The sequence below is a fragment of the Schistosoma haematobium genome, chromosome 1 (genome assembly GCF_000699445.3).
Source record: "Schistosoma haematobium chromosome 1, whole genome shotgun sequence".
In the NCBI taxonomy this organism is placed as follows: Eukaryota; Metazoa; Platyhelminthes; class Trematoda; order Strigeidida; family Schistosomatidae; genus Schistosoma; species Schistosoma haematobium.
Genome location: NC_067196.1, coordinates 89,400,831 through 89,413,500, shown reverse-complemented (window position 1 = coordinate 89,413,500; position 12,670 = coordinate 89,400,831). Strand labels below are relative to the sequence as shown.

General features: G+C 35.0%; 2 protein-coding genes across 2 annotated transcripts in view; one reads left to right on the top strand and one right to left on the bottom strand.

Annotated features, from left to right (window-relative positions):
• The window catches only part of MS3_00002411 (uncharacterized protein), a 39,534-nt gene that overhangs the window by 17,015 nt on the left and 9,849 nt on the right, over window positions 1-12,670 (bottom strand). The gene's annotated exons all lie outside the window — the stretch shown is intronic.
• MS3_00002412 (uncharacterized protein) lies at window positions 2,524-8,845 on the top strand. Its single transcript, XM_051209989.1, has 6 exons — window positions 2,524-3,194; window positions 3,259-3,447; window positions 3,501-3,575; window positions 3,637-3,732; window positions 3,779-3,880; window positions 7,086-8,845. Exons 1-6 carry the CDS (start codon window positions 3,135-3,137, stop codon window positions 7,236-7,238), a joined length of 675 nt encoding a protein of 224 aa, XP_051075475.1. The 5' UTR covers window positions 2,524-3,134; the 3' UTR covers window positions 7,239-8,845.

The window sequence follows — 12,670 nt, the reverse complement described above, 5'->3', positions numbered from 1 at the left end:
AGTAAAACAAAATAAGTTCATATACTTTATATCGGCAAATGTCCTAAATAAATTAGATGAACATGTAGAGACAGAATATTGAGGAGGATACACATTACTGTTTGTTCTATGTTTGCCACGGAGATAACTATTAGGATCCGACTCAGTAGACCGCCTATGACTACTCCATCAAACTGACTCTATACGATATTGTTGAGTTGAAACTGAACGTCTATGGTGCATAACAGTGGAAGTTCCTTGAATTGGCCTTTCGGTAACGGAAGTATTTCAGAATGGTGACAATTTGTATTGTTTCTTTTAAGTGGTTGCTGTAATAGCGATGATATATCAGATAATACCATGAAACGATCAAAGCTGTTAAAATTCTCTAGTATCTGAGTAAACTTGGAAGCGTCTTTCAAACTATGAACACATGATTTAAACCGAGTGGGTTCTAATTGATCCACTAAACATCCTACGAGTTTGAGAGATGGATAATTGATCGTTAATAAGATATTTCTGACAGAAGACTCAGGTTTGTGTAGTTATGGTAGTCCATTTAAATACGTTAATCCGGACCCTCGAGATCTCGAGTCATCATATGTTTGATTATTAATTCAATTCCTCTCCTGAAGATCTTTAAAACACTTTAATGCTTCTCTCTATAGCTTCAGTCGTATCATTATCCGAGTTATCAAAAAGGAATCAAACAAAATCATCTACAACCATTGAGAATGAAATCACCTTAACATTTTTCTTCGATCGACCACTTTATTCTTGATATATTTTTCAAAGGACGGTTCATACTTCCCTCAGTAAACTGTCAACAAGGCTGTCTTTGAATCCGATCAAACGTTTAACACTCAATATTACTTCATTTTCATCATCTTTACTGTAAGTAAAAAACCAATAACTATAAGTCTTAACTTCAAAGGTGATGAGGTTGCAAACACAATCAACAGAGACTGAATACTGCGCTAGCCAGAACTTATCTGGCGGCCAAACTTCAAATTCTGTATAAAACAACATGCTCAATAACTCAATCAAAGGTTGATGAGCATCCTTTTCATGTTACCGCCAATTGTATTTATGAATTTACGTGTACCTGTCAAAGCAGCTATATTGGCCGAACAGAAAGGAGGGCATATCTCAGATTTTTTTCGAACATGTTCCAAAAAGCCTCAGAACAAGAGAAAGAAAGATTCTAAATAGTGCAATCACCAAACATCTTCTTGATACAGGACATCAAGTCGATACCCTGCAATCATTCAAGGTGATTAGTAAGCAGCCAAACTCCAGTCTTCTGAATTTCGCTGAGGCAGTTGCTATCAGACGCCAAAAGCCGGATTTATGTGTTCAAAAGGAGATGGTTATTAATCTTTCCTTGCCTTGGTGATTAATATTCCTTCGTTGTATCTTAATATTTTTTTCTTTTCTTTAAACTCTTTCTTGCATTTATTACACCATTGAGTTTTATTCCAACTATCTTATTTTATCAACTGAACTCTACTCATTTTATTCCTATCAAGGTTTACTTGTTTCTAGCCGTTTGAACTGTCGTCACAATGTTCTTTCATCACATAAGGTATATATTTATAATATTCAGTCTATTAAATTTATTTACATCATTACTATACTATACAAATATGTCTTCAATATAACTTCCAATCAAACTTTTATGTAAGTAATTTAAACCCATTATGCAATTATGATTTTAAATATCACAGGTTATGAGCAGCTGACGAGAACCAACGAAATCAAATGAATTCATGCTATTCTGCTAGAATGTTTGTTCTTGCTCTTTTCAAAATGATAAGGGGAACTATGTGTACTAAATTTTATCGTACATAATATGTTCAGTATTTCTCAGGACTTGGCTTCCACAGATACTTGGAGGATTAGTTGTGAATATGTTCCGTAGTTATTCATTCAAACACGGTGTTCTTGCAATAACGAAATTGTATGCGTTATTTGGATTGATAATAAAACCTTCATTAGTTTACGTAACCGTTTGAGGGGATTGTAGAGATGGTTAGTGCAAATATTACTGTGAATACGTATAGCATTATTCACATATTTCATTATTTCATTTAATCTCCACAATCATTGATATGCACTATAATACGCTGATTAAGTCGATATTGAATTTGCCTTTCTCAGTATTTCTATATTACATTGATCATCGTTCATGAAATACACTTAGTCCCCATGAATCTCATCCTGTTTACTCTCAGTTAACTGAACGACCACAATTACAGATATTCAAAATAATTGTTACGTACATTCACAGCTTGTGTTCTTCAACGTTATTTTGGTCAATCGACTGTCTTTATCATTTTGAAGTATGTCCTCATGATTTCGAATGAACAGTTACCTGTCATAACTGAGGAAATACTGTTGGACATACTGAGTATGCAACCACTCATAATGTCCATGTCATCTCTGTATGACCATGACCTGATTATGTGAATGTAAGTGTGACTATAACACGTGTGAGCTAGTGATGTTGACAGATGTGAGTAGCGTGTATTATCAATCGAAAGTGAAATACCTGAAACAGGAGGTTGAGAAGATCAAACAGAAGAGGGTGTAAACAGAGACTGATTAGTGTGGAACCAGAAGCACAATGAATTCTGAGACGATTGATTGACATTTGCAGAAGGAACAGTCAAGTTTGAGACGATGAATTGACATTTTGCAAATGCAGTATATACGTAATGGTTATCAGATATTTTCAAAAGATAGTCTGTAATTTTCTTCTCAAATACACTTGTGTTCTCGTTCACTACATCACAATTACCACTAACAAATGCATAAACATACATCAAACCAAATTTTAACTACTTATAATGACAAGTTGTATACTTTTGAATTTGATAATAAAATGAAGCCGAACCATAGTGACAATGATAATGTTGATGATGTGATTCATTAGTGCTTCTGAATTAAGTAAGTTAACTTTGTGTTGTGCATGAATTTCTATTAGAAATGCACAGTACAATGAATAAATTAATTCAGATGAATCCCAATTAATTTTACTATTTCACTTGATATTCTGTGAAAATTCACATTGAAAGTGAACGATACATTGACTCACATTTATTACCAGTACATACAGCATACACAATATCATCATCTCAGTGAACAATATTGAAATGTTATTGTCAAGTGGATCTTGGACTAAAATATTCATCCTGTGCAATTGTAGTTTTGTAGTAAGTATCATTACATGTGTTCTCCCCATATGGTTATTCATTTCATCTTATTTATACAATCCAGGTATTCGGTGTTGTTCTGTTAACACTCGGAATTCAACCACAAATCACATTAAATCAATTCAGAACTATACTACAAAATGCGAAACCAGAGATCTTCCTGGTTGTCAGTATCTCAGGTGGTCTCGGTGTACTAGGATCATTTGTTGGCATTTATGGACACTCGAAGAAACAGAAAGTGATCATATATTTGGTAAGTGATATGTTCAATATGAACAAATGTATTTCACTCATACCTCTGTTCAGAACATTTTCATTTTGTTTATCGTGACTTGTATGTGGATCGGAATGGCATTTAAAGTAGCTTTAACGGAAGACAGGGTTTGTTTGATATAAACTGAACCTAATATATCGTGACACACTGATCTTCATATCATTATAGTTCCTTAATTTAGTTAATAGCTCGCTGAGTTCTACTATTAAACAATATGAGGAACGAGTTTATTATCGAATGGAGTTTGATCAATTACAAAAGAGTGTAATTTGTAATCAAATCGAAGACTCTGATGATCTGTTGTCTATAGTTTTTCTGCTGTGGAGCGTTATCGTACAAAGACTATCCAATTATTGAAAGAGTACTGGAAACACCTGTTTCATGTATGTACAGTAAAGTCGAATTTCCCAGAGTAAGTGAATATTTTGCAAATTTAAACCAATTTACTTAATCATTTGTAAATTGTAGTATGTGAATTAAGAATTGTTGTTTGTTATACAAAATCAAATATTATCGTTATTGTTGGGGCTGAATAATATAAATCATGCACTTGGTTCCCTTTATGAATTTAAATAAAGCAAGAACAAATATTGGTACAGAATAGTATGAATTCATATTATTTCGAGGTGTCTTGTGAGCTGATTACAAACCAAAAATGTGATAGAATTTTTACATTGAGATAGAGTGAAAACAATTGACATAGATGAGTCACCTACCTTGCAGCAAAACTTATGACAGTATGGTGAACGAACTGCTCACTTCGACAAACCAAAATCGACAAGCCCTCTTTTCTTAGTAGCTCCAACTGCATCTACCAATTTACATGTACGTGCCAAAACACATACATTAGAAGAACTGAGAGAAGAGTGCATGTCCGCATTACTGAGCATGTTCCAAAAAACTTGAGGCTGCGAGGGACTAAGGCTTTCAATAGCGCAATAGCTCGACATCTACTTGACACCGGGCACACCATCGACATTCCTCATGCTTTCAAAGTTATCAATAGACAAAGAAGTACGACCACCCTTCGTTTTGCTGAAGGCATTATGATCAAAAAACTTAAACCTGACTTATGCATTCAAAAAGAGACTTTAATTAACTTATCAATACCCTGGTAACCCTTTTTTATTTTATTATTTATTTATTTATTTTAAAATATTTATACTCCTCCCCTATTACATAATTCTTAAATCACATTATTATTAACACATTTCCACTACCTGATCCTCTTAAATTATCTTAACTTTCCAAATTCTACTTAATTATTATTGCGTAACCTATCTCATGATCATTCAATTCTATTATTACACCACCCAACCCGAAGTAATTCCTTTTGACCTCTGACCTGTTTCTTTATATATATATATATATATATATATATATATATATATATAGTTATTATTGTAACCCAGTTATTTACACTCATCTATGTCAATTGTTTTCACTCTATCTCAATGTAAAAATTTTCTATCACATTTTTTGGTTTGTAATCAGCTGACGAGAAACCTCGAAATAATATGAATTCATACTATTCTGCACCAATATTTGTTCTTGCTTTATTTATTATGAATCACTTTATAAGTGAAATGAAATTGTGTAAGATTTGTAGCTCAGGTGGATGATTTCGGTGGTGTTTTGTTCTCTGAGCTGGACCATCCAGCTCAGAGAACAAAACACCACCGATATTGTGTAATCACAATTGATTGATCACTGGGTAGTGATCAATGTCATGCTTGTCTAGTCCTTATTAGTGCAGATCGAATGCTATCGATCATGTTGCAATGTGGCCACCAGTCTAGGTGACTCTCCAGGGAGCATCAGTTCCCTCAAGATTACAGGTACACCTTGCTGACGAGTGCCAAGTAGCACGAAACCCGGGTCCAGGGTTTCCTGTTGACTACCTCCAACCACCATCTGAAATTGTGTAATAAATAATTTCAGAAGGGGTTTTGTTGAGATTTTAGTAATCTCAATAGTAGATTGGTTAGATATTAACACCGTTGAATGCCGGCCGGCTCAGTTGTCTAATGGTTAAGCGCTCGCGAGCGAGAGTGATAGGTCCTGGGTTGAAAATATTACTTTTGAAATTGAAGAATGTTTGAGAGAACAGTTGTTTTCAATAACTTCATCATCAGGCTCTACAGTTATAAGTCCATAATTATAATATATTACAAAGGCCAAAATAAGGCATGTATTAATCAGTTTGACAATGTTATTACTTTTGGATGCAAAGCTCTGGCTTTTTGATCCGAATAGCAATTGCTTCAGCCGTCTGTAGGATTCTCAGTCTGACGGAATTCTGTAGACTACCGTTACCACGATATATTAGTGCGAAAGATTGCTTCATGCTGGCTGTATGTCTCGTCTGAAGTAGGTGGTCTCAAATGGAGCTGTTAACCGTTTTGACTACACCTTTGCTTAAGCACACGTGGAAGTGCTCACGAGGCCGAATGTACAAATTCCTAGAACATCTGCCAATATAACTTGCTCCACAGGAGCAGTTGAAGTGATGGATACAGAAAGAGGTGGCCAATCTAGGCAAATTATCTTCCATTCTCGGAGTGATTATTGGACGTGTGGAAAACATTAGTTGTAGTTTACCTGAATTATAAGTCCTTTGAATTGATCTACTTAACTTCAGTCTTACCATTTCACTCGGTGCATCGCCTCTGAATTGTAAGCGCATATACGGAGGATTTAAATTTACAGTTAGGCATTCTCTATGCTGTCGTTTATTGGTTATGTTTTCTATCAATAAATTTCTTGGGATAGTCATTTTCCTTCAAGGTTTTGTATAATGCCTTTGTTTCATCTTCAATCGTATCCAGAGAGCATATATTCTTGATTCTATGATGCAGTGTCTTAATAAGGTTCCTTTTGTGTTGCAAAGGAACAAAGTTTGTATACTGGTCCATCGAGGTAATTTTCCTTTTATGTTTCTTCTTAGCGACCCGTCTTCCCTTCTTGTAAATAGAACATCTAGTAGGCCTGTTCTACCCCTATTATCCTTCTCCAATGTGAATTTTCGCTTATAAACTGATTCAAGTTAACAACTTCATCTTAGTTAGCCCCAACATTAACGATTTCATTTGAGTTTGTATCACAAACAACAATTCCTGATTCACATATTACAATTTCCGAATGATGATGTAATCTGCCTTAAATCTGGCCAATTATATGTATTATTAACTTGTATATGGGATAATTGTAGAATCTGATGAGAAATTATTGAAAAGATATTCTTCATTCATACAATTGTGTTGTAATATAATGGGAATTTTTCAATGTCAATAAATCCATTGAAGTTGTTGTCATTACTGACACTTCTGTTCCTCTCATCACCACACTATAACTCAATCATATTAGTAAGTGACTAGTGGTAAAATCAAAACCATTAACTCAAACTCACCGAACTGCTCTACCGACACAACAATAGACTGTTGTCTGTGACAAGACAGTTCTGCATTGTTCTCAGTCTTATTCTCATTCACAACAACATCACAGTCTAATCACTTTCACTACGCTTCACATTTCAATTATCCATGTAGATTTATTGAATGAATGATAAACACTTCATTGTAATTCCTTATTCACTTTTTCTCATCATTTCATCAAAGGGATGTGTATCAGCGATAATTGAATATACACAAACTTATCTAAATATCATCATGTATCTATGTTTCACATTCGGGATTATTCAAGCGCTCTACTTGATATTGTCAATTATGAGAATACGTAAATTTGAAGGTGACGATTTTCTATCTGCATAATGGTCTTATTGAGACCAAATGTTAAGAAGATATTCAATGGAACCTAATGTCAATCAAACAACCGAATCATTGACTATTCATTACTCATTCTATTGTCATTTGATCTTACTTATTTGTACACCATTATACACTATTCTCATCAACTGAATAATGAATTTCTTCATTATTTTCTTTGTTTAAATCAACTTGTTACTGGGAGGTATTTCGAAAGAAAACAAACACAAAATGAGAAACGTTTATTCTCTTTAACACAATCGATAGGAAATTTCAACTAGAGTATATCAGTCAATCAGATCCGAAGTGTTCATACAACGAATACAAGGTACTTGATCGAAAGTAGATTATCATTATTATTATTATCATAAGGTATTGATTAGATTTCAAGATAGATGGTTGTCATCTCTTCAGAGTGTTTATTGTGAAGGTGTAATAGCAATGATAAATCGATCTAGTTGTGGTTATTGAGAGTTGCATTATGATTTTATGATGGAAGGTCATTGGTTTACTATAATACTGAGAGCATTGTGGATTGATTGAGCTTAAGAAGTAAAACGATAAGTGTATTTTTCTTTGAAATTCTATTTGTGACATTTTGTTACAATATCTGTTGAGCATAGTTGGAGATGTGAAAACCACAGTACGATGGAAAATACACTATTGAAATAACATGGCTTAGACTACACACATTTTATTTGTAAATGTAAATACGTTGATAACTTACGTTGTATCGATGTACCCACTAAGTTCACACATCGTTCCACTTGTTTAATGTGTACGAAGTCATTGTTCACGGTTGATGATTTCTTATCATTGATATTCAATACTGTAATCTATCAAACACCATTCACAAATTACACCACGGATGACCAAAATTCAAACGTTCTAAGGACACTGGGATTATTGGTGCTCTAAGTGTACTCAGCTTTGTATGACAACTGGATATCAGACAGATAATATTCCGAATGGTAATGCAAACTTCCGACCAATACCGTCTAATGATTACAAATTAAAATCAGAGGTATGTACATTGTAGAAGATGCTTGAGATGTGTGGATTTGAAAATAGAAATACTTATCGAACATAGAACCATAAACTGAATGTGATCACTAATTTTCGCTTGAGTCGACCGGTGTTTTGTTTCAGTCCGAATTATTTGAGTGGAGATTTAATAACCATCTGATTTACTTAAAATATCTCAAATTGCTGAGAAGTATGAACTCAACAACACTTCAATCATCTGAACCCTGTAGGTTGATATATTAGTTCAACAAGATTAAGCTGCGTGATGGATATCATTTTAGTTTTATCTTGATAAACATACTTCAGATTGAAAACTGAACTAAAAGAACTTATTATTTAACCACATAAGTTACTTACTTACTAACGCCCGTTACTCCTCGTGGAGGAGCATAGGCCGCCCGTTAGCATTCTCCGTCCAACTCTGTCCTGATCAATCCTTTCCATTTATTTCTGTTGTTATTCATTTTCTAATGTCTGCTTCCTATTCTCGGTACAATTTGTCCTTCGGCCTTCATCTATTCCGCTTCCCTTCAGCATTCTGAGTTGGGACCTGCCTCGTGATGCGATATGGTGATTTTCTCAAAGTGTGTTCTATCCACTTCCAACGTCTTTTCCGCATTTCGCATTCAGATGGAAGCTGATTTGTCCTCTCCCACAGAATGTTGTTGCTGATGGTATCCGGCCAATGGATGTTGAGTATCTCGCATAGACAACTATTCATAAATACATGTACCTTCTTCATGATGGTTATAGTTATTCTCCACGTTTCAGCTCCGTACAATAGAACTGTCATGACGTTAGTAGTGAAGTATCTGACGTTGATATTATTTGAAAATTGTTTTGAGTTTCACATGCTTTTCAATTGTAGGAATGGAGCTCTTGCTTTTCTATGGATGTTGATGTATAGTGACCAGTTCAATTCAGATAATTGTTCGACGATGAGCCGTAGTGACCTAATTTGGTCTAAACACGATCGATCCATACAAAGACAGATATTTGAAGATATGAAACCACCAACCGATTCATTGTTGTATCATCAATATTGAAATACTATTGTACAAACTGATAAAATAGCTATGTCTATTACAAATACATATCCAACTAACATTGAAAAACGTGATTTCGTCAAGGAATCGGTTTCCCATTTCGACAATCGTAGTTCATATCCGCAAATGATTTCTCTAAATAATAATTGAAAATCAAGAAATATTGAACATCGACTCGGTCCTAGCATGAGATCCATGAATATTTCTCTCCCATGATCTTACCGAGGATCAACTTCGAAAACGTCAGATAATTAGAACGGAGCTGGACATTTCCATCATAAAATCGGTTCTCGGTTTTCTAAATTACTTCACTTGTTCTGTTACAATAAATAAAAGTACGTAGAGAGAAGGAAATTGACTGAGTCCAGTTCGTCTATCGTCAAAAGAATCATACTTATCATTTCATATAGATTATCTGATTCCAATAGCTTCTACTTACGCCTGTTACTCCCAATGGAGCATAGGCCGCTGACCAGCATTCTCCAACCCACTCTGTCCTGGGCCTTCTTTTCTAGTTCCATCCAATTCTTGTTCATTTTTCTCATGTCCATTTCCATTTCTCGGCGTAATGTGGTCTTTGGTCTACCTCTTTTCCTTTGGCCTTCAGGATTCCATGTGAGGGTTTGTCTTGTGACACAGTTGAGTGCTTTCCTCAATGTGTGTCCTATCCACTTCCAGCGCTTCTTCCTGATTTCTTCCTCCGCTGGGATCTGGTTTGTTCTCTCCCACAGTAGGTTGTTGCTAATAGTGTCCTGCCAATGGATCCGAAGTATTTTGCGTAGACAATTGTTAATAAACACCTGTATTTTCTGGATGATGGCTTTCGTAGTTCTCCAGGTTTCTGCCCCATACAGTAGAACTGTCTTGACATTTGTATTGGAGATCCTGACCTTGGTGTTGGTTGACAGTTGCTTTGAGTTCCAGACGTTCCTCAGTTGTAAATATGCTGCTCTTGCTTTGCCGATCCGCGCCTTCACATCTGCATCAGATCCACCCTGTTCATCAATGATGCTGCCCAAATACGTAAAGGTTTTTACATCTTCCAAATCTTCTCCGTCAATTGTGATTGGATTGGTGCATTCTGTGTTGTATCGGAAATAGCTTCTACATCAACATTCAATTCATATTGTTTAGGGTAGTCTCGATACTGATACCAAAAGACCAATTATTACAGTTTAGTTTAGAAGGTATCATATGTCGAGAGTAATTTCACAGTTAGCTGTCAAAAAGTATTGTATAACTGAAAACAAGTGAGTGGAAAGGAGAGACTTGAAAGAGAAAACAGATTTCAAAATTTCTTTACATTTACATTGATGAAGGAAATCATATGATAATAATTTATATATTGTGTAAATAATACTTACAGAATTCACGCCAGTTTACAAGCATGATCAATTTGATATAAATAGTAACGTTAGACGTGCAGAACAAGCATGTGATAAAAGAAAGTTTTAAGTATACTAGTTCAGTAATTGTTTAGGTAGTACATGTATTTTACAGCAATGCACTACATCAGCTGCGAACTTTTAATTTTTCTTAAATGGACAGCCTGTTGATTTATGAACGGTGCAATTAAGGTCATTTCGTGTGCCAGATCGAATCAGTGATAATTATCTACAACTAGAGAAATTAAAACGAAAACAGAGAGTATGGAACAACAAAGCAGTAATTACCAAAACAAGTCAACCAGATCTACCAAAATGCGTGTGTCATGTGACACAGTGATATACTGTTGATGTTGGATGTTATTCAAAGTAGTCAAACTTGCTAGGGACGGTGTTAACATAAAGTGCCAACAAGTAGGTGGTTTTGCTCAGGTAATTCACTAATAAAAATGGCTAAATATTTAAACTTCCTATAATATTACTTGTCGAATGAGATACACTCACAGGTGCTAAAACGTTCAACGCATTTTCAGAGGAGCAGTACGCATCGATGCAGCGAACAAATAATGGCAGTGATTTTATCGTACGGATAGATTGTGGTAGATTATTCCAGAGTCTAGAAAATTTACAGGTGAAGTAATTCATATAAAGAGATGATTTAGAATAAGTTCGTTTCACTAGTGACAAGGAACTACGGATGTCATAATGAGGAGTTTGTGCATATTGAATCACGTGATTGGATGTAAAGGATAGTTTAATAAGTAGTTTGAAGAAAAAGATTATAAGATTTAGTTTGAGTCTCCTCTTCCATAAAGGGTCTAACCCAAGTTTATTACATCTAGAATTATAAGTCAAGGTGCAATCAGCTGCAAGAATACGAAGTGTAAATCGTCTCTGAACTGATTCCAGCCCTTATTTATCCTATATGCGCGAACTGCTACGAATAAACGTGCAATATTCTGGAAGTAGTCGAACACAAACTTTGTACATTAAAATACGTGACTCATTGTTATGAAGGCTTCGAGTTGTGTAACTTAAAAGACGTTGGGACTAAGAGGTCTGTTCCAATATCTGTTCTGTAAACGACAAGTCTTGGGAGTATCTAAGTCCTAAGTCTACTACTGTATGTAACACAGATAACACTTCTACATTTATAGTAATGTCTAGGTTGATCGATGTGTCGCCGAAGCATATCCATCTACCTTTAGCCGAATTAAGCTCCAGTTGCCATTTTAAGCACCACTGTGCTACCTTGTTAAGCTACATGCTGATGCAATTTTGTACATTGTTCAGCTCATGTGCAGAAAATGAATATACCACTTTAAAATCATCTGAATATAGAAGGGGCTTACCGACACAAAAACCTTAACAAATATCATTGATAAACACTAAAAATAGCAAAGGGCTCAAGACACTACCTTGTATTACACCATTTCTAATAGGGACAGCGTTAAACAATGAGGAGTTAATTTTAACTAGTTGATGTCGATTGCTGAGAAAGGAATCAAACCAAGATAGCAAAGGATTTTGAACGACATAAGATGCAAGTTCACCTATAAGAAATTGGCGACTAACCATGTCGAAGGCTTTAGAAATGTCCAGATATACCACTAAGACTAGATTGCATTGGCTTCGTAGAGAATAGACTAAATTAAAGAAGTCAAAATGGCACGTCATGAAAGATCTATTTTTAAGGAATCCATGTTGAGTATCATTGATAAATTTTCCAGCGAGTAAATAGTTGGAAAGTTCAACACTTATAATGTTTTCCACAATCCTAGAGATAAGTGGAGTAATATTTATCGGCCGATAATTGTTCATGTCATTCTTATCTCCAGATTTGTAACGTGGTAAGAAGCACGAGGTTTTCCAACAGTAAGAGTAAGAACCAGTTTCTATAGAGAGAGTAAACAACTTAAGAAGAAGAAGAAGTGGAATATCTGGACCACCATATTTGTGGAGAAATGATGAAATCTCGTCT